The sequence below is a fragment of the Mastigoproctus giganteus genome, chromosome 1 (genome assembly GCF_048544385.1).
Source record: "Mastigoproctus giganteus isolate SK-2022 chromosome 1, ASM4854438v1, whole genome shotgun sequence".
In the NCBI taxonomy this organism is placed as follows: domain Eukaryota; kingdom Metazoa; phylum Arthropoda; class Arachnida; order Uropygi; family Thelyphonidae; genus Mastigoproctus; species Mastigoproctus giganteus.
In genome coordinates, this window is record NC_143575.1 from 272,612,589 (window position 1) to 272,636,239 (window position 23,651).

Consider the following 23,651-nt stretch of genomic DNA (forward strand, 5'->3'; position numbering starts at 1 on the left):
TTGATTTTTATTTCTGGGGTCATATGAAATCGCTAGTTTATGACACCCCTGTTGACAATGCTGAGGAGCTGGTTGCAAGAATCGCAGTAGCTGCCGAAGAAATTCGAAATTCGCCTGGAGTATTCCAGAATGTTCGGATGTCCATGCGTCGGAGATGTGAGGCGTGCATTGTAGCCCGTGGAAGAAACTTCGAACACTTACTTTAATCCATGTACCTTTTGCTTCTTTTCATGTATTATTAAAACGATTTCTCACTTACGGTCTCTTTTCTTTATGGTGCTTCTGTGTACAACACCGCTTCAGGAAAGCATTTCCGACCCCACATTGCTATATGATTTCGAGTTGTCAGGATGTACCCTACCCCTCTTAGAAGTTCTGAAACGTTTAACTGAAACACCCTGTATATTAGTTTTAAAATGGCAAAAATTGTGCAAGGAAGGAATGCCATTCAATTTCCCCTAAGTGGAAGTATTTTAATGGAACTTTAGTTTATTGTAAAAATAATATGTACACTGGTGTGCAAAATTTTAAGGTCCAGTCAGGTTTTCACCTGTAGCTTCTCATAGGAGTGGCCTGGATATGGGAAAAGCATACCAAAGGAACCTCATTAGGTACAGAAATGAAGGAAACAACACCAACACAACAGAAACAAAACAGTACAGAGGGACTTGATTCAAAAATGGCATAGCACTGGCTGCCATGATACAGATGCATCACTGCCAAAGATGGAACAAAGGAAAGAGGTGGTCCTCAGTAGGAGATATGGCCACCCCTAATGTCGATGCAGGCTTTGCAACGCCTGTCCATACTTAGAACAATATTTTTGATAACTTCTTGCATTAACATCATCCATTCCTCTGTCAGCGCCATCTTCAGCTGCGGAACATTTTTTGATTGGTGTGGACTAGGCATCTCCTCCGAGCATCCCATGTGTGTTTGATGGGATTTAGATTGTTGGAATGGGCTAGCCAATCCCTAATAACAATGTCCTCACTTTCCAAAAACATAACAGCTGCAGTGTGATGGGGTGTGGCATTATCATCCATAAACACGAACTTGGGGCCAATAGCACCTTGGAAAAGATGCACATGGGGAAGGATTACCTCAGTATAAGCGTGCACCGGTTATAATACAGCCTTCCAGTATCTGGAGTTGTGTACGTCCATCCAAGATAACGCCTCCCCAGACGAGAACACCTCGGCCACCATATCGATCCTTTTTAGTGATGCCTGCAGAGCGATACCTTGTGCCCACCTCTCGCCAGAATTGCTACTGAGAATGAATCTACTCTCATCAGTGAAGAGTACCTTAAGTTCAGTAAAGATTTTGTGGTTGTAACCTTTAGAAATAGTGTTGGTCCTTAAGTTTTGCACACCAGTGTTTTACTTAAATTTTAAACTATTCAAGAATTCATCTACAGTGCAAATTAAGATATGCCTTTATATATAATGTGACTGTGGTGTATTTCCAACTTTATTGCTCATTCATATTGAAATAAAACAGTCAGATTGTTTTATATGATAAGTGGTTAGCAATAACCAAAAATAAGAATGCAGCTGTTCAGTGTTTATTGATGCAAATAAGAAATGTGCGTGTAAAAACATGGAAGTGGATGGAAAGAAATTATGAAAATCAAGCAGTGTAAAATACTCTGATTTCACTATCATAATGTTTCTGGAAATCCATACTACCCATTAAAAACAAAAAAATATATTAAAATCAAGAATTAGAAAAGGGTAAATGTTCAGATTGGTGGAAGTACAGACACTACTTTCATGGAGTGATGACACCAATAACGCACAAACTGTACAAAGCAACTGCAGTAACTTGGACACATACCCATGCATAAACCATAAAATGGCGAAAAAATGATAACAAAAAACAAAGTGCCAATTACAATAAACATTTTTTCTCTTTGCATTCGTATACATCTGATCTGGACTTTATAAAAGTGAAAATGTTATCTGTGATGACAGTAAGTGGCATGCACTGTATATATATTACTGTACTGCAGAATTATAATTTTGCTTAGTAAGATGTTTATAGTATTTATTCCTTTTCCATAATTGTGATTAGCAAAACTTGCAGAAGACTGTTCTAAAATGAAAAAATTCATTATTATGACATAAATGTATTCTCCAAAGATCATTATACAAACAAAATTAGTGAAAAGTAAAGAATAAATAAACTTCCAGTTGAATAATATAAAAATTGAAATAAGGAAATTGTAGAAATTGAATATTGTTCTAGTTGTCATGCATTTAATTCTGAATTTTTAATTTCTTTCAGCCCATTCCTTTTTCCATTTGAGACGAGACATCTCCTTTTTTATGTAACTTCATTCGATCGTGATAGAGCCCTGCAGAGGCTTCTGGACATGACTCCAGAACTCAGCAGTAGTGATAGTAGTGAAAGGGTTACTCCCAGACTAGACCGGAGGAAGGTAACATTTTTGTTGATTGTATAGTATTTAAGAATGAATGAAATATACAGTTTTGAAAGTAAAAAATTTAATTGATATCTCTAGATACCAAATAATATGCACCTTGAAATAATACCCAACTTTTACAACTAATTTTACAAAATTTTAAAGAAAATTTTTCTTATTTGGTGTTTTTGATCCTACCTTGTATGCACCACATCAAATGGTTATTTATTTTGTAACTATTATCTTCATTCTATACCCGAAACCTGGAGATGCTTTTGATGTGATTGAAATATACCAAAGCAGAGGTTGTTAACAATCTTTTGTGTGTGTGTGTGTGTGTGTGTGTGTGTGTGTGTGTGTGTGCGCGCGCACATGTTTGAGTACACATGGCCTTTTGTTAACTGTTTTATTCAATGTTTATTTACTAGTGTTTTCTTACATTTGCATTGTTTACTAGTTTTCTTCATTATCCTTCAGTAATGAAGAACACGAGTATATGCCATCAGTGTGGCTAATATTGTCATCTATATTAATGATGGATCGGCTGTCCTGCCATTAATATTCATTTCCAAGAGACATTTATTCCATACAATGAAGTCAGTTGATTCATTTCAGTCACTTTCCTGCAAATATCAAACATCATCATAAAACACATTAAACTACACCACTGTGTGTGCAGCCATTTTGGAACTGATGGTGACAAACAAATGATGCAATCAAGTGGAGAGGAATGAAACTTAATTGATTGTTGAAGGGCTTAATTTACTGCCAGTCTTTCAAATGTATTATGACTATTGTTTTTGCTTGCAGTTTATTGCTTACTTTTTTTATTACTTATTTATTAAATTACCATTGTAATAGCATACATAGTTTATACTAAATCACTCTTGCAATGCTGACCTGATAGGATTTTGACCAGCCCTTTCAACAAGGTTTTGAATCTGAATCAGGTTTTAATCCCTTTAATTGGATTTACCAATGTCAGTCTCATTACATATCAAGCAGAATCCTGTTTCCTTCAATTATCCATACAACTATTCTGTTATTTATTTAAAATACAAGGTACCATTTAGACTGCCTATTTCAACACCACTTGGTACATGATTCAAGACTTAAAGTCTGTGAACAGACATCAGTTATAGCAGGGTCTCATATTTTAAACAAATAATAGAATAACCTTTTGATGATGTTGTTTGTTTGGACATAACCAGCTTCATCGACTAAAATGTTCTATCTATTTTGAGTATTATTATAAAGAAAGGGATGATGGTGATAGTATCAAGAAATGCTATATATAGCATTTAATCATGGCAGGTGAGGTGTTAAAAGACAGTGTTTGATGGTGATGTAGCTGTACACTGTGTACCTAAGGCAGGCAGTAAAAAGTCAGTAGACCTAAATCAGTCTGGCTGCTGAAAGGTTGATTAAGTGGAAGTGGGGTGCTTTGCAGCTGAAGATGGGTCCCAATGTAGTTATCATATTTCCACCATATCTTATGATTGGATTGTTATTTCAACTATATACCATAGTATAATCATTGGATACGTGCCTTCTTTCCGACTTTGTTTTAGTTTTTGAAATACTACTTTTATTACATTAATAACCTGCCATAGTGTTCTTTTAGTATGCAACTAATGATTATTCTTCTTTTATATTCACAGCGCACAGTTGCCCGAGATGACTTGCTCAAGCAGGCTGAAATTGTTATGCAAGACCTTGGCACTTCTCGTGCTCTTTTGGAGATACAGTATGAGAGTGAGGTAGGTCAGGCACAAGTGGAGCTAGATATTATTAGTATGAAAATACATTAATACTTTATGAAAATCTGCACTTGTGTGTATGTTTAAACCATAATACTTCCTCTGGTAGTATAGATATTATGGGCGAGGGGAGAAGATTTTTTTTGCATTACCTTCTTAGCAAATGGAAATATAAGAAATAATAAGTTAATCACTATTAATCATAATAAGTTGATGACTTAAATAATTTGTGCTGCTGTTTGTCTTACAGCAGTCAACTTTTATATTCGTTTCAGGTTGAAGATTATTGGAACGTTAATTACTGTAGAATTTTTCTGAAAAACCTAAAATTGCGACTTCATTTTAATTAAAGTTCTTTCTGGACAATAATGAAACAAGTTCTGCACTGAAGGAGGTGTTCAAAGAATCCATCCACATTTAAAATAGATTTCTACATGGTAACAGCATAGACAAATGTTCCAGTGTCTGGAGAATCTTTCACTAGCATCTACAGTTGTTTCTGTATAAGCTTTAACTTGCTTAAACCATGGATCCGTACATTACAAAAACAAATTATTTCACTGTCAAAACATGCTTAACATCTTTAATGTAAATTCACTCTTCACATCTAGTAAGGCTCATTTCTACTTGAATGGCCAAGTCAGCCAGGTCTTTACTTACACTTCTCAGGAGCCTGAGGTGCTAAACTCCTGTTGAGCCCCCTTTAAAGATACCAGAGACCAAAAAAAAAAAATTATTTTTACCGATCCGTTTAAACACAAACATTGTAATACTGCGGAATATAAAGAAGAATACTCTATGTTGCAACAGCCCGTGAGGGTATGATGATCAGCCACACAACTTTGGTGGGTCATCACATGGTCAGGTGAATCGACTTCCATCGCCGTGTTGTCATGACCAGCTTCCACTGCCCTTTCACAAGTAGCTCCTCATTTCACATCACGATGCTGGATGAACACCGTAAATTTGGAACCCCACTGGAATCTAACCCAGGTCGCCTGCACCATAAAAACCGAGTTATGGGGGAACCCAACAACAATGAAGTATAATACACAAATAAGTACGACAAATTAGTGTAATTACCAATTTTATTACAAAAACAATATCAAAATTGTGTTACAAAAATGTTATAAAAATATTCACATTTTGTTTGTCAGCAGTAAATAATAGCAGGTACATTATAAACTAGCAATGCAATAGCTAAATTATGAGTTCATATAATTTATTTGCATAAATATTTTTTCCTTGGACTTAGCCTTGGCAAAAATATCTATTAAATCATCGTAATTAATGTTATTTACTAGTTCAGATTCAATAAATAACAATCACAAATTGCCCATTTTATCTTGAATTAAACTTGTTTGAGAACAGAAAATGGCCGTTCTCCACTTGCGTTACTAATCAGTATTGTTAAAAATATTTTTAATATTGTTTATGTTGGGAAATGTAGATCTTAATCCATTATTAATGATATACTATTTTCTCCTTTAATAAACAGTAAAAATTGATTAACTTCAGCTTTAAAGTTTTCCGAATCAGTGTCATTTTTATATATACTTACTAATTTTTCAATATTAGTGTTGAATTCAGTTTCATCTAAATCAAGATTTATAAAAATTTTAAAAGTATCTAAAATATTGGTGTATACTTCTGTTCATCTATTTATTTCAGCAATTAATCTACCACAAACAACATTAAATATATTGATAATAATTTCTTTCCCTTCTAAAATTATTTCATTTCCATCTCTCGTTTCATCGCACATAGTTTTTCTTTTTTTAATTCGACTTTTATTATCTTTGTATTGCCATTCGTCAGTTAATAATTTATCTTCTCTTTCAGTAATATTAAAATCGTTTCTAATATGCAGAATATATCCATGTAATGATTTCAAAAGATCAGAACCATGCAATAAATTTATTGCAGGATCTTGTAATGATTTTAAGCTATTTAATGTTTTATCCCAGAGGACAGTAAGTAATGCAGTTTCATACTCAACAGTTTTTTTATATTAATTTAGTACATTCTAGGTGCGCTACTGGTCTTTAATGTTCGCTTGTTAATAAATTAATTAAGGCTTTTGTTAATTTATAACCATTTCAAAGAGCTGAAACAGCATCAACCCTAGCAGACCATCTTGTATCGTTTCAATTTTTCAGTGTTAGTGAATTTCTTCCTAAATATTGATTTAAGACATTCGATCTTCTTGGGGCAGCAGAAAAAAAATTATATAAATTTTGTAGTAGTAGTAGTAGTAGTAGTAGTGGCACTTGATGCAAGAAAGCAGTGTAGGAGCTTATGCAGCATCAGCCAAAAAAAAAAAAAAAAAAAAATCACACCATACCCTCCAATTGCCTGTCCAGTTCCTCCTTAAATTCATTTAACCTATCAACTTCCACAACGACAGATGGAAGTTTGTTCCAGCAATTAACCACCCGCTGGCTAAAGGCAAATTTCTGCACATCTATTCTACATCTATCCTTTCTTAATTTGAACTTATGTCCCCGTAGGTTCGTATTCTGAACAAGTGGGAGGATCCCATCAGAATTCAGCGTGCTCAACCCATTCAAGGCCTTATAGACCTCAATCAGATCACCGCGCAGGTGCCTAGTCTCCAGCCACTGCAATTTGCAGAACTTAAGCCTCTCTTGGTAAGAGGATCCCTTCATTCCCCTCACCAATCGTGTTGCTCTTCTCTGTACACGCTCAAGCAAATCTACATCCTTCCTAAAATGAGGCCTCCAGACCTGTACGCAGTACTCAAGGCGTGGCCTGACCATTGCCTTATACAGAGGGACAATCACCTCCTTTTCCCTGCTAGCAAAATTCCTATATATCATTGACAAAACCCCATGACCTGCCCTAGCAGCCTGTCTACATTGCTCAGAAAACTTCATATCTGACTGCACAATTACTCCCAGGTCTTTTTCATTTTCTACCACCTTAAGTGTAGTACTACACAGTTGGTACGTTTCTCTGGGGTTACTTCTACAGATATGCAGTACTTTGCATTTGTCAAGGTTAAACTTCAGTTGCCACTTCTTAGCCCATCTGCCCAAATTATCTAGATCCTGTTGCAGTAGCACACTGCCATTACTGTCATTAACAACCCTGCCAACCTTCGTGTCATCTGCAAACTTCGACATTAAGCTTGATATACCTTCATCAATATCATTGATAAATATACAAAACAACAGTGGCCCCAACACCGAACCCTGTGGGACTCCACTAATAACATTAGTCCACGAAGAGCAGCACCCATTGATTACCACCCTCTGTCTTCTCCCACTTAACCATCCTTTTATCCATTGTAGCAACTTACCCTTAATACCATTCTGCTCCAATTTGTACAGTAGTCTTCCATGCGCAACAGTGTCAAAAGCTTTCCTGAAATCCAAGTATATGATATCAAAATTATTTTTTGCATCCAGTTCCTTTGTGACCACATCATAATAACCAATCAAATTTGTCAGACAAGACTTTCCCTTAACAAACCCATGCTGTGTCTGAATTATTGCTGCAGTCTTGTCTAGATGATCCTGCAATGCATCTTTAACCAGTGACTCCATTATTTTACCCGGAACAGAAGTAAAACTAACTGGTCTGTAATTATTCGTGTCACCCTTCGAACCTCCTTTGTGAATTGGGGATACATTTGCACATCTCCAGTCCGTGGGAACCTCCCCTGAATCCAAGGATGCTCTCATAATTATGGCTAAGGGTTTGCTTAGTTGCTTTGCCGCCTCCTTTAATATAACTGGATAGATCCCATCCGCCCCAGGTGCCTTTCTTATGTTTAACTTCAACAATTTCTCCTCCACTTTGCTCTCAGTTATTACAAAATCATTAAGCACACTGCTACAATTTGATAACCTTCTTCCATTTTCAAACTGTAATGATTCCTCACGTGTGAATGTAGATGCAAAATACTCATTCAGTTTGTTTGCTATCTGAGCAGGATCATCAACAGTCGAACCATCGATGTCAAGTGGACCAATCATATTCAGCCCCTTCCTTTTAGAGTTTATATAAGTAAAGAAATCCTTGCTGTTTTTCTTAGCATCTTTTGCCAAAGATTTCTCGTAATCCGCCTTTGCCTGCCGAACCTCCTTTGTGACCTGATTACAGACTAGCTTATATCTGCTACAGGCTTCTGCGTCGCCTGATAATTTATATGCATCCCATGCATTTTTCTTCTCTGTCACGAGTCTCATTAGTTCATTTGATAACCATTTAGGCCTAAACCTTGAACAATATTTCTTCATCGGTATGAAAAGTCTAGTAGCTTCCACGATTAATTCCTTGAATGCTTCCCACTTAGAATTTACTGTTTGTAACATCGTCAGTCGATCCCACTGTACAGAATTTAAAAACTGTCTGAGACCACTGTACTCCCCTTTACGGAAGCAAAAACCCTTTCCTTTACCCCTGACGGTAGTTACCTCTTTGAGTAAATCCCACTTCAGCACACTGTGATCATCTTTATACAACATTTTGTATAAAGTGGAAAAAATGTTCTGCAGTAGAACAAAGTTCAACTGCATTAGTTCCAATTAAATTTAGAGAGTGACTAGTGCATGGTACATAAAATGCAGTAGAACTATGTTGCTTCAATCTGGCTTGGACTCCTGAATAACTTCCTGCCATATGTGAAGCATTACCATAACTTTGTCCTTTGCAGTTTATAATATCAGATAAATCTCATAAATCTCCTAATAATTTAAAATAGTTTTTTCTATATATTCAACATTGTTATATTCTATAGAAAGGAAACCTAAAAATCATTCTTTGATGATGATACCATTTTGTGATATGTACAAAGGGTACTAGGAAAGTTTTGCAATATGACGCAACAATGAATCACAGGAAGCTGCTCGTTGCTGCATGTTGAGACGTGTTCATACGTGCATAGTAGCCGCCGCGCCAAGTCGATGGTCTCAGTTATTCATTAGTAGTGAGAGTGTAAAGTGCTTGCGATGGCATCGTGGTCACGAAATGAGATAAGGACAGTTTTGCGGTATAATTTCGTGCGTGGTTTAACCATAGACCAGTGCTTAGAAGAAATGACTCTTGCACTAGATGATGATTGTCCACATCGTACAACGATATTCAGGTGGTATAGAGAATTCCAAAGGGGAAATTTCACTCTGGAGGATTCTGAGAGGCCAGGAAGGCCACGAACGTCAGTTACGGAGGAAAACGTTACTGCTGTGAGGAAAATGCTTGACGAAAACAGGCGAGTGACCTACCAACAGATAGAGGATACTTTGGGCCTAAATGCACCAGCAATTCGTTCGATTCTGCAAGATCATTTTCATGTGAAGAAACTTTGTTCTTTCTGGGTGCCGCATCAACTGACTGAAGAGCAGATGACACGACGTGTGACTTGGTGCCGGGAGATGTTAAAAAAGTTTGATAAGGGACAATCTCGGTATGTGAACAACATCGTGACAGGTGACGAGACTTGGCTGTACTATTACGATCTGCCGACCAAGGCTCAAAACAAAGTTTGGGTCTTTGATGATGACGACACACCCGTAATTGTCAGAAAATCCCGATCTGTAAAGAAGAAAATGATAGCTGTATTTTTCAAATCGAGTGGAATTGTGGAACATGTCGTTTTGGACACGCAGAAGACAGTCACAGCTTAGTGGTATACTGAACAATGCCTGCCTAAAGTCATTGGATCTATGAAGAACCTGCGGCCAAAGTCAAGAATGGACACCTGGTACCTCCATCACGATAATGCTGCAGCTCACCGCGCCAAAGCCTGCACCGAATATTTGACCACGACAGGACTGAAACTTCTCGAGCACCCTCCCTACAGGCCAGACCTTGCTCCCTGCGACTTTGCACTGTTCCCGCATGTGAAAATGAAGCTAAAAGGGAGACGGTTTTCCAGTGATGAGGACCTTCTACGGGCTTGGGACAACGAGTGTGCTTTACTCCCTAGTGAAACTTGGCAGAACTGGTTTAAAGATTGGTTTCGGAGGATGGAGAGGTGTATTGAATGTAGAGGAAATTACTTTGAAAAAATTAAATAAACAAAGCTGTATTGCAAAACTTTCCTAGTACCCTTTGTATCTTATAATAAACATTAATCGATCAACGTGGCTAATGTCAGGGGTTGAATCAACAATAATAGAAAATATTTAGCTTTTAAAATTTCAGAAACCATACCTTTTTAGCTTTTTCTGTCATCACTTCTATAAATTCATCACAGGTTTATGTGAAAGGTAATTGGTTTTGCCAGGTCCACAATTAGCATACATTTCTGTGATTTATTAAAAAATTATCAAATTTACTCAAATATTCTAGGCAACTTAAGTAATTATCACTACATTCCATATAAATTTTGTCATTACTATCCCTAAATCCTAAATCAAGTTTACTCAAAAGCTGAACAGTAGCAATAATCCTTTTTAAAAAAATATCTTTCCAAAGGCAACTACGATGGTCTGAGACAGTACTTAAATTCTATACAGTGGGACCAACTGGTGATGTTACCAACAGCAAATTCAAAATGAGAAGCATTCAAAGAACTTATCTTGGAAGCTACTAAGCTTTACATGCCAACTAAGAAATATTGTTCAAGGTTTAGGCCTAAATGGATGTCAGATGAACTAATGAGACATATGGAAGAGAAGAAAAATTCATGGGATACATACAAATTAACACGTGACACAGAAGCCTATGATAGATACAAGTTGATCTGTAACCAAGTTACAAAGGAGATTAGGCAGGTGAAAGCAGATTATGAGAAATCTTTGGCAAGGGATGCAAAGAAAAGCAGCAAAGAGTTCTTTAATTGTGTAAACTCTAGAAGGAAGGGGATGAATCAGATTGGTCCACTTGATATCGCTGGGTCAACTGTAGATGATAGTGCTCAGGTAGCTAACAAACTAAATGAATATTTTGCATCAACATTCACACATGAGGAGTTATTCAGCGAGGGGAATGCCAGAGGTGTATTCAACTCTGGCAGTAACATAGAGAATCTTGTAATAACTGAGAGTAAAGTGGAGGAGAAATTGTTGAAGATAAACACAAGAAAGGCACCTGGGGTGGATGGGATCTATCCAGTTATATTAAAGGAGGCAGCAAAGGAAGTAAGCAAACCCTTAGCCATAATTATGAAGGCTTCCTAGGACTCAGGGTACCTCCCCTGTATCAACGTATCAACTCTGTGGTACTACACTGACAGTGGTAGAGAATGAAAAGGACCTGGGGGTAATTGTGCAGGTAGACTGGAGATGTGCAAATGTGACCCCAATTCACAAAGGAGGATCAAAGGCTGACACAAGTAATTATAGACCTGTGAGTTTAACTTCTGTTCCAGGAAAATTAATGGAGGCACTGGTTAAAGAAGCACTGCAGGATCATCTAGACAAGACTTCAGTTATAGCTCGGACACAGCATGGTTTTGTTAAGGGGAAGTCTTGCCTGACCAATTTGATTGGATACTATGATGCAGTCACAAAAGAACTAGATGCAGGGAATACTTGGATCTTAGAAAGGCTTTTGATACTGTTGCATATGGAAGACTGCTGCACAAATTGGAGCAGGGTGGCATTGGAGGCAAATTGCTGCTATGGATAAAGGGGTGGTTGAGGGGGAGAAGACAGAGTGGTAATCAATGGACACTGCTCGTCGTGGGCTAATGTTATTAGTGGAGTCCCTCAGGGTTCAGTGTTGGGTCCATTATTGTTTTCTGTATTTATAAATGATATTGATGATGGTATATCAAGCTTAATGTCTAAGTTGCAGATGATACAAAAGTTGGCAGGGTTGTCAAGGACACTACTGACACTATGCTGCTGCAACAGGATCTGGAAAGGTTGAGCAGATGGGCTGAGAGGTGGCAAATGAAGTTTAACATTGACAAATGTGAAGTACTACATATGGGAAACAGCAACGTATCAACTCTGTGGTACTACACTGACAGTGGTAGAGAATGAAAAGGACCTGGGGGTAATTGTGCAGGTAGATATGAAGTTCTCTGAGTAGTGCAGACAGGCTACAAGAGTAGCTCATGGTGTATTGTCTGAGGGCTGATGACCCTCCTATGTGTGTGTCCTGTGGCACAATGTTAACGATCAGACACCTTTTAATTGACTGTCCAGATTTTAGCAGCACTCGTTCTACCGCTTTTAACCATCTGACTGAGCCGTATACACTCAGTCAGATTTTATCCGACAATGACAACGTGTCTGCTGTTTTTAGCTATTTTAAATCAATAAAAGTTTTTAATTGTATATAAAATTTATGTTATTGTTACGTCTTTATTGGTTTATTTTTTATATCTTTGCTATTATACATCTGGACATGGTGGCCTAACTACTTAGGTCACTGAATATTTTAATTTTTTACATATGACCGGTATTTGGCGCATTATAGCCTCAGTTGCTGATGCGCCAATAAACTCAAACAAAACAAACAAACATGGTGTATTGTCAATGATATACAGGAATTTTTCTAGTAGGGATAAGGAGGTGATTATTCCCTTGTATAAGGCAATGGTCAGGCCATACCTAGAGTACTGTATACAGGTCTGGAGGCCTCATTTCAAGAAGAAGAGTTCCATTCACAAGATTAGTGAATGGAACAAAGGGGTGCTCTTACGAAGAAAGGCTTAAGTTTTGCAAATTACAGTGTCTGGAGACTAGGCACCAGCGATGTGATCTAATAGAGGTGTATAAAAAGCCTTGAATGGTTTGAACATGTTCAATGCTGATGGGATTCTTCCTCTTGCTCAGAATAATCACCTGAGAGGGCATAAATTCAAATTGAGAAAAGACAGATGTAGGATAGACAAGCGGAAATTTGCCTTTAGCCAGCGCGTAGTTTGTTGGTGGAACAGACTTCCATCCCTTGTCGTGGAAGTTGATAGCCTAAATAAATTTAAGGCTCAGCTGGATAGGTATTTCGAACGAACAGAGGGGTGAAGTGGAAGTGGTTTTTTTTTTTGTTTTTTGGCTGATGCTGCATAAGCTTGCTTTCTTGCATCAAATGCCTCTACTAATGCTAATGCTAATAATTTTCTTCAGACTAAATTTGTTTCATTAGTTCCATGTCAATATGATTCCCTTACTCTTCTCTCTCTCTCAGGGTAACTTGGGAATTTTTTTTTTTTTTTCCTGGTGCAGCATAAGCCTGAGGCTTATGCTGCACCATATGGCTATTAATAATAATAATTGAACATCTCTTAAAATAAACACACAACATTAATGTGATCTGATGAAAAAGACCTTCATCACTTGCGTTTGTCACGGGCATTGTGAGAAATATTTTCAGAATTGTTTCAACGTTCAGAAATGTCGATCTAAGTCCATCATTAATAATATATTACATATACTCAATATTTGAAGCAGTTTCTTCTTTGGCATAATTGCTGCTATTATGATTAATGCCTTTATAAATATATAATATACCATTGTTTTAATTACTGCTTCATTTATTGTTTATTGACAATTTCAGATTTTTAATTCAAATGAGATTATAGTAACAGCTTAAGGGTAATATAACTGATAATGATATTGATTCAATATAAAAGATTAACACTTGAATCAGTACATATTTTAAAAGTGTGAAAACAAAAAGCTTTCAATAAGGGAAACGTATGCCACAATCACAATAGATAGCATTACATGGATATGATATTTAAATTTACTGTTACAACAGAATCAAAATTTATTAAACGCACTACTTTCAGAGAGATAAATACATACCTATATTTACTTCAGTGTGTGCCCTCATACGTATCATACTTTAACTTGGCACATCAACAATTAAACTAAATGTTACAATTTTCATGTCTCTGTGTATATAGATTCTCAAATCCATGTATGGTCCAATTAAAATAGTTTCTGTAGAACAAATATAATTTCCATATAACAAACCGATTGCAAGAGACCTGGGTACGCATTGTTTGCACCTTTGGCCTTTAGGCAATAGAACTGCTGCTATGGAAAGCACGAATTAAGAGCTAAAAGGATTAACATTCCACAATTTAGTGGTGTTCGTAACACATTTACAACTGCCTTTCTCACATACTGTTCCGAGAAGTCTCGCCGGTTAACTGCTTTCTCGTGTTCATGGCCAATGGGAAAGATTAAGGCATATTCCCCGTGCAGATGACACGCCGTGGTCAACCTGTTCTACTGTTACACCCTATTAGAGGATTAAGAGAGAGTGATTTTCCTTTATTCTAGTATTAATCTGTTCTTTTGGAGAATTGAGTCACCACACTTTCAGTAAATTTCACTTGTCTCTGTATACATGGTAGGTACAAGTAGGTCCTAGTTTAGATCAGGGCATTAAAAAAAGAAATGATTTTAAAAATTTGAGATTACACAGGCTTTGTGAGGCCCCTCTATCCTAAGGCCCAACGCTATTTATAAATATGGCCCTGAAGTCAACAAATATGATTATTGGGTATTGCGTGAAGTAAAGGCATGCATCCTAATCTTGTTACTGTGTGGATTACTGTTTGCCAAATGCATCATCAGTTATTTTTTATTTATTTATTTTATTTATTTATATTTTTTTTGACAGATGGTGATTCTCTTACAGTGAATTTTAGAACATTTTCAAAACAAGCTGAAATGCTTGAACCCACTGTCACACTTCACAAAAGTTCTCTTTACTTCAGTAGAGCAATGGATGTTTTCTCTATATGGTTTAATGAGATAAAGTAATATGCCAAAAGAACCAGTGATGTAATAAATTTTTTACATGACAGACACGGGTTTATTGTGCCAAAAATAAAAGCCTACTTGCAGGGAATGGTCCATTTCCCTTTCAGATCATGTTATGCGTGCAAAAGCAAACCAAACTAAACAATTCATAAGAGTTTAAAATAAAAAATCCGACGTAATGAGTGAAATTAACAAAATACTAAATGCCAAAATGAACATTATTGTAATATAGACAAACTGTAATGCAGTTATTAATTTGTCCAAATGGTATTTGAGCATTCTAGTCTCTTGCCAGAACTATTGGCCACAACTTTTGCCCATTTTGCCTTTAGCCAGCGAGTGGTTGGTTGGTGGAACAGACTTCCATTCCTTGTCGTGGAAGTTGATAGCCTAAATAAGTTTAAGGCTCAGCTGGACAGGTATTTTGAACGAACAGAGGGGTGAAGTGGAAGTGGTTTTTTTTTTTTTTTTTTTTTTGGCTGATTTAAAGCCTTTCCATTTTTTCTAATTTAACATCACGAGTTACAGAGCAAATTTTTGAAGCAGTTAGCGCATTTTCACGGACACTACGGCGGATTTTTTCTTCCGATTTCTTAATTGATCGTACCGGTGACTCATTGATTTTATAATGTTTTGCCACTGAGGAGACACTTTCACCATTAGAAATTTTATCTAATAACTCAATTTTATTCACTAGTCATCACCTTCTTTAATCTTTTCACATTTCCCATGTTATTCGTAGCGATATTTTTGTACGGGTTAGAAAGAACTTGTCCACAAAAAAAGTCCCTTTCTTCCATTAACACACTCGAAAAAGTCTGTTTTACACTGCAAAACGGTAGATTTATCACTTTTGGAAGCATATCAATTTATAAATTGATAAATTTGTTCAATTTATAAGCTTCAATTTATATAAATTAAAAGGAAACAACGAAACCTTCCATGACAAGCGCATAACACATACTGAACAAGGATTAGCGAGAAACATCCACACTCACGATTTTGTCACCCCTCTCCCCCCACCCACTGAGCGCTGTTTTGACCGGGAAAGATAATTTTAGCCACGCCGATGTTTTTTTACGACCGAAAATGTTCATGATGCTTTAAAATTCACATTTTTTTTTTTTTTTTTTTTTTTTTTTTTTAGGTTTCATTTTATATTAAATCAGCAACCGCGAATAGCGTGGGTTTACTGTATATCAGAAGGATTTTGAACAATCTTGATGCTAAGAATGCTCAGAGTCCTAATGGTATGTCTCCACTTGTAGTAGTAGTGGCATTTGATGCAATAAAGCAAGTGTATGAGATTATACAGCATCAGCTAAAAAAAAAAAAAAAAAATTTACAAAACAATCCCCTCTAAATGTTTGTCCAGTTCCTCCTCAAATTTATTTAACCTAACAACTTCCACGACAGATGGAAGTTTGTTCCAGCAATTAACCACCCACTGGCTAAAGGCAAATTTCAGCACATCTATTCTACATCTGCACAATTTCAATTTATGCCCCCTTAAGTTCGTAATCTGAACAAGTGGAAGAATCCCATCAAAATTCAGCGTGCTCAACCCATTCAAGGCCTTATACACCTCAATCAGATCACCTCGCAAGTGCCTAATATCCAAATGCTGCAATTTTCAGAACTTAAGCCTCTCCTGGTAAGACGATCCCTTCATTCCATTCACCAATCTTGTTGCCCTTCCTGAAATGAGGCCTCCAGGCCTGCAGCGGTACTCAAGGTGTGGCCTGATCATTGCCTTATACAGAGGGATAATCACCTCCTTTTCCGTGCTAGCAAAATTCCTATATATCATTAACAAAACCCCATGACCTGCCCTGGCAGCCTGTCTGCATTGCTCAGAAAACTTCATATCTGACTGCACAATTACTCCCAGGTATTTTTCATTTTCTACCACCTTAAGTGTAGTACCACAGAGTTGGTACGTTTCTCTGGGGTTACTTCTACCCATATGCAGCACTTTGCATTTATCAAAGTTAAACTTCAGTTGCCACTTCTCAACCCATCTGCCCAATTTTATAGATCCTGTTGCAGTAACACACTGCCATTACTGTCATTAACAACCCTGCCAACCTTTGTATCATCTGCAAACTTCGATACAAACCTGATATAGCTTCATCAATATCATTGATAAATATACAAAAAAACAACATTGGACCCAACACCGAACCCTGTGGGACTCCACTAATAACATTAGTCCACGAAGAGCAGCACCCATTGATTACCACCCTCTGTGTTCTCCCACTCAACCATTCTTTTATCCATTGTAGCAACTTACCCTTAATACCAATCTGCTCTAATTTGTACAGTAGTCTTCCATATGCAACAGTGTCAAAAGCTTTCCTGAAATCCAAGTATATGATATCAAAATTATTTTTTGCATTCAGTTTCTTTGTAACCACATCATAATAACAAATCAAATTTGTCAGACAAGAATTTCCCTTAACAAACCCATGCTGTGTCTAAATTATTGCTACAGTCTTGTCTAGATGATCCTGCAATGCACCTTTAACCAGCGACTCCATTATTTTACCCAGAACAGAAGTTAAACTAACTGGTCTGTAATTACTTGTCACCCTTCGATCCCCCTTTGTGAATTGGGGACACATTTGGACATCAGCAGTCCGTGGGGACCTCCCAAGTCCAAGGATGCTCTCATAATTATGGCTAAGAGTTTGCTTACTTCCTTCGCCGCCTCCTTTAATATCATCATCATCAGCCATTTTCAATCCACTGCAGGATGAAGGCCTCTCCAGCAACTTTCCAGTTCCTTCTGTTTTGAGCACTGGCCCTCCATTTACTACCCAAAAACTCATGAATTTCATCTATCCATCTCAATGTTAAATAACAAGTTAATTGGTCTATAATTTCCAATTTCTGATTTATCTCCTTTCTTACGCAGCAAAACTATGATTGCATTATTCCACTGCTTAGGCGTCACACCTTTTCTAATGCACTTTGTGAAGAGCCTTGCCAGTTTTTGTGTTATGTCTCTTCCTCCCAATTTTAACAACTCTACAGTAACTTCATCTTCCCCCGGGGCTTTCCGATTCTTCATTTTCTTCAATGCATGTTCTACCTCTTCAGGAAGAATATCTGGTATGTCATATGTGTTGCTACTTTGCAATCTATCCATCTCCGCTTTTGTCTTTCAGGTTTTCTTCTAGCTCCTCTTGGGTACTAAGAAAATAAGATGGGTACTAAGAAAATAAGAAACTAAGATGGACTAAGAAAATAACATTCTGTTATTTTCTTAGTCCATCTGTCATCATGTCTTCGAGCTATATGTCCTGCCCAAGACCATTTTAGTTGTTTAGTTTTGATAAGAATGTCCTTTACTTGAGTTTGCTGCCTAATCCAAGTATTTCTCTTCTTATCTAACAGTCTGAATCCCAATATAATTTGTTCCATTCTTCGCTGTGTAGTTCTCAGCTTCTCTTCCATTCTTTTGGTGAGTGCCCAAGTTTCACTTCCATAAGTCATGGTGGGGAGTATACATTGATTCATTATTTTACGTTTCAGACAAACTGGGATATTGCTCTTCAGTATGTGACTATATTTCCTGAATGCTATCCATTCAAAATTTATTCTTGTCTTGACTTCCAGCCATTTATCATTATTACAGCTAATAACTTGTCCCAGATAAGTATATGACTCCACCTTTTCAGTTACTGCATCTTCAATTATTATTTCCCTTTCCATGGCATACTTGTTCATCCTTACTTTATTTTAGCCATATTCATCTTTAGTCCAAAATCCTTACTAACTGTGCATAACTGATTAAAATTTTCCTCTAATTCTTTGGGATCGTGGCTTATAACCACAATGTCATCTGCAAATCGTAAATGGTTTAGGTACTCTCCGTTCACATTGACTCCTTTCTGCGACCAGTCTAATCTTCTGAAAGCTTCCTCAAGGGCAGCAGTACACAGCTTCGGAGATATTGTCTCCCCTTGTCGAACTCCTTTCTCGATTTTAAATTTCCTACTGTCTTTGTCTAGTCTAATAAAGGAGGTAGCACTCTCATATATTTTTTTCAAAATCATAATATGTGGGGCATCTCTGCCTTGTCTTTCCAGTGCCCGAAACATTGCCTTATGCTGTATGGAGTCAAATGCCTTTCATAATCCACAAATGCCAGGCATGATGGTGTTTTATATTCATTTGCTTTCTCCATTAGCTGTGATATTACGTGAAGGTGATCCATAGTTGAGAATCCTGTCATAAAGCCAGCTTGCTCTTTCCGTTTATTCTCATCAAGTATTCTTTCTAATCTGTTAGTAATAACCCTTGTGAACAACTTGTAGATGTGGGATAACAAGTTAATTGGTCTATAATTTCCAATTTCTGATTTATCTCCTTTCTTATGCAGCAAAACTATGATTGCATTATTCCACTGCTTAGGCATCACACCTTTTCTAATGCACTTTGTGAAGGGCCTTGCCAGTTTTTGTGTTATGTCTCTTTCTCCCAATTTTAACAACTCTACAGTAACTTCATCTTCCCCCGGGGCTTTCCGATTCTTCATTTTCTTCAATACATGTTTAATACCTCTTCAGGAAGAATATCTGGTATGTCGTATGTGTTGCTACTTTGCAATCCATCTTCCCACTGCTGGTATCATTTCCTCGCTCCTTGTATAATTCTCTGTAGTAGTCTTCTGCTATTTGAATTATGCCTTCTCTGCTGTTTATAAGTACACCATTGCTATTCTTCAGTTTCGGTATCATTTGTCTTTCTGTATTATTGCTCATGGCCGCTGATTTAAATCCTTTGTTTTCCCTTAATGCTTTTTCTACTTTTCTTGTGTTAAATCTTCTTATGTCCTCTCTGAGTCTCTTTCTAATGGCTTTGCATAACTCAGTATACTCAATTTTTTCCTTGTCAGTGTTTTTCTTGCTCTTCATTTGTCGTCTTCGGTTCATCATGACAAGTGTTTCTTGACTAATTTTTTCTTCTTTGGATTTCTGTTTCCCTATAGGTTTCTTGGGCTTTATCACTTTCAGAAAGTTGTAATATTCCTCGTCGATATCTTGGTCCTGAGCAGACTACAGAAGCTCAAACTTGTTCTTAAGTTCCAGTACATACTGCTTTTTCTCCTCCTCTGTTATCTCAAAGACCTTTTGTATTATTTATCGAGTCAGTTTTTTCCTTTCCTTTCCTACATCTATATCAAGTGTACATCTTACCATTCTGTGATCACTTCCAACATTTACATTATTCAGGACGGTAACATCATTCACAATATATCTTCTCTTAGTGAGGATGAAGCCGATTTCATTAGTTGTTAATCCATTTGGACTCTTCCATGTCCACTTTCTGTTCACCCTTTTCTTGAAAAAAGTGTTCATTACTGACAGTCCTTGAGATTCTGCAAATTCCACAAGTCTTTAACCTCTTATTTCTTTCACCGATTCCAAAATTTCCTATATTTCCTCTTTCTGCACTGTTTTGCCTTTTTCCAACCTTAGCATTGAAGTCCCCCATAATAATAGTGTAGTGGGTTTTCTGCTCATCTAGAAGACTCAATTTCAGTGTACATTTCTTCAACCTCTTCATCATCATGGCTCGATGTTGGTGCATAAATCATTATAACCTTTAGCTTGTACCTCTTAGAAATCTTGAGTATTAGTCTTGACACCCTTGGTGATGTACTTTTGAATTCCAAAATGTTGTTTTTAAAATCTTTATGGACCAGAAACCCAACTCCACCTTCACTCCTTTCACTGTTTCCATTGGTGTACAGCAGATTTCCACTTGATAAACTTATAAGTGATTCATTTCTTCTTCTTGTTTCAGCCTTCTTGTTCCTTTAATATAACTGGATAGATCCCATCCACCCCACGTGCCTTTCTTATATTTAACTTCAACAATTTCTCCTCCACTTTGTTCTCAGTTATTACAAAATCATTAAGCACCCTGTTACAATTTGATAACCTTGTGGCATTTTCAAACCTTAACTCCTCATGTGTGAATGTAGATGCAAAATACTCATTCGATTTGTTTGCTGTCTGAGCAGGATCATCAACAGTCGAACCATCGATATCATGTGGACCAATCAGATTCAGCCCCTTCCTTTTAGAGTTTATATCAGTAAAGAAATCCTTGCTGTTTTTCTTAGCATCCTTTGCCAATGATTTCTCATAATCTTCCTTCGCTTGCGTAATCTCCTTTGTGACTTGATTACAGACTATCTTATATATATCATAGGCTTCTGTGTAGCCTGATAATTTATATGCATCGCATGCATTTTTCTTCTCTGTCACGAGGCTCATTAGTTCATTTGATAATCATTTAGGCCTAAACCTCGAACAATATTTCTTAATAGGTATGAAACGTTTAGTAGCTTCCACTATTAATTCCTTGAATGCTTCCCACTTAAAATTTGCTGTTGGTAACATCATCAGTTGGTCCCACTGTACAGAATTTAAAAACTGTCTGAGACCACTCTAGTCATCTTTACGGAAGCAAAAACCCCTTCCTTTACCACTGATTGTAATTATATCTTTAAGTAATTCCACATCAGTACACTGTGATCACTGCCACTTAGTGGTTCCTCTATATGCAAATTCTTTATACATGAATGATCACCGCTGATAACCAGATCAAGAGTACTACCCTCTCTAGTTGCCTCTCGAACGTGCTGCTGCAGAAAACAATCATCCAATAAATCCACAAAAGTCTTACTAGTGTGCGAGTGACCAAACCATAAGTTCCAGTCTATATCTGAGAAGTTAAAATCCCCCATTATAAGACACATTCTGATTTACTAGCCCACTCTTTCTCTGTACAATTGTTCATTGTGCTCATTCGAGTCATTAGGCCTATAACACACTCCTACTTTTATTTTTGCTTTCGCAGTGCTTATGTCACACCAAACTGACTCACCAGTGTACTGTTCATCTATATCAACTGGATGCAATTCTTTTGATTTTATGTTTTTCTTAATTAACAGCATAACACCTCCTCCTTTCTATCCTGTCTATCCTTTCTCTACACATTGTACTCCCCAAATTCTAGTTCAGCATACCTTATATCTGTGTGACACCACGTCTCTTTTATCCCAACAATATCCGCCTTTGATGTCTTGACCAACACTTCAAATTCATCAAATTTCATTGTGCTCCCCAAATTCCAGTTCTGCCTTCCCTATATCTTGTTCTCAAAACCTCTGCTCCTGAACTTACTCCTGTTCTGTGTCGCATTTTTTCACTTTCTTATTCCAAAGGTGCTTTCCTTTCTGCTTCGAAATTTACTCATATCCAGCCAGTTTCTGAAAACGATGACAGATCCCTCCAATCCAATTATCTTCCCATTGTACTTTCTTCTACTCTTTATAAAGTAATGAAGAAATCTGTTAACTGCCAACACTTACACTATGTAGAAACCTTTCATCTGATCAATGATCGCCACTATGGATTCGGTCAGTGTCGGTCCACTGGTGATATTTTGGCTTTGTTACCTATCTCTGGACAAATTCAATGGAAAAGTTAGATGAAACTCAAGCAGCTGCTCTTGACATTTCAAAGGATTTTCATTGTGTTTGGCATAAAGATCTAAATAAGCTTCCATTTTTTGGTTTTCCAACTGTTCTTTTGTTATTGGGTATCCAGTTTTCTCTCTGACTGCTCACTGTAGGTGATGGTAGATGGCTCTTTCTTCTAACTTCTCCACTAATGCTGGTGTTCCCTAAGGTTCAGTTCTTTCTAACACTCTTTTTCTCTTGTATATTAATGACCTTTTTCTATTTACTGGAAATCCTATCCATAGTTTTGCTGATTAGAGCCCATTCCATTCCACCTTCCAGTTTCTGAAATCTTTCCCTGCACATACAGCTTCAACTTTTTTAATATCCACTACCAGTTCCTTAAATAGTGATTTGTAGTGAGGCAAAGACAACTTAGTTGATTTCAGTCCTGTCTTATATCTTGCAAAAAGTATTCTTCTGCTCCTATGCCTGTCTTTGGTGATACTATGATTTCTAGGCAAGATATATCTCTTTTGATGATTACCCTGACTTCTAATCTCTCTTGGCACAAGCATATTACACATATTTCTTCCTCTGCATCTAAAAAACTTGGTTTTCTCTTTCGCTCTCAGCGTTTTCTTCCAAATAGCTGTTCACTCTGTGCAAATCGCAAATATGCCCTACCATGGAATATTGTTCCCACATCTAGGATGATGCCCCCAAAACTTCTCTTAGGCTTCTAGGTAACATTCAGAAGAAGGCAGTTAGATTGATTGACTCATCTCTAACAGAGCCTCTCCACTCATTGTCTCATAGACGTACTGTTTCTGCTGCATGCCTTTTCTACAGATACTTCCATGGGCATTGTTTTCTTCTGAATTGGCTTCTATAATTCCCGCTCTCTCTCTTTCAAAACACTCCGAACATGTCCCACCACCAATCCGAACATGTCCTGCCAACATCCAACAGTCTGAATATGTGCTGGGTAAATGGGCTGAGAAGTGGCATGCAAAGTACTGCATATGGTTAGCAGTAACCCCAGAGAAATGTACCAACTGGGTGGTGCTACACTCAGGGTAGTGGAGAATGAAAGAGACTGGGGGGTAATTGTGCAGTTAGATATGAAGTTTTCTGAGTAGTGCAGACAGGTGCCAGAGTAGGTCATGGGATCTTGTCAATGATATACAGGAATTTTGCGAGCAGGGATAAGGATGTGATTATCCTCTTGTATAAGGCAATGGTCAGACTACACCTTGAAGCAGGAGCAAGGCACTACACCTGGG

The 23,651-nt window shown here is 37.2% G+C and overlaps 1 protein-coding gene across 3 annotated transcripts in view; it reads left to right on the forward strand.

Moving 5' to 3' along the window:
* ctrip (E3 ubiquitin-protein ligase ctrip) overlaps positions 1 to 23,651 on the forward strand; it is an 894,611-nt gene that overhangs the window by 727,094 nt on the left and 143,866 nt on the right. For all 3 annotated transcript variants that reach the window (XM_090377644.1, XM_090377653.1, XM_090377662.1), the window contains 2 exons: positions 2,290 to 2,443; positions 4,090 to 4,188. In XM_090377644.1, the coding sequence (XP_090233770.1) occupies positions 2,290 to 2,443; positions 4,090 to 4,188 (253 nt within the window). The remainder of the gene's footprint in view (positions 1 to 2,289; positions 2,444 to 4,089; positions 4,189 to 23,651) is intronic.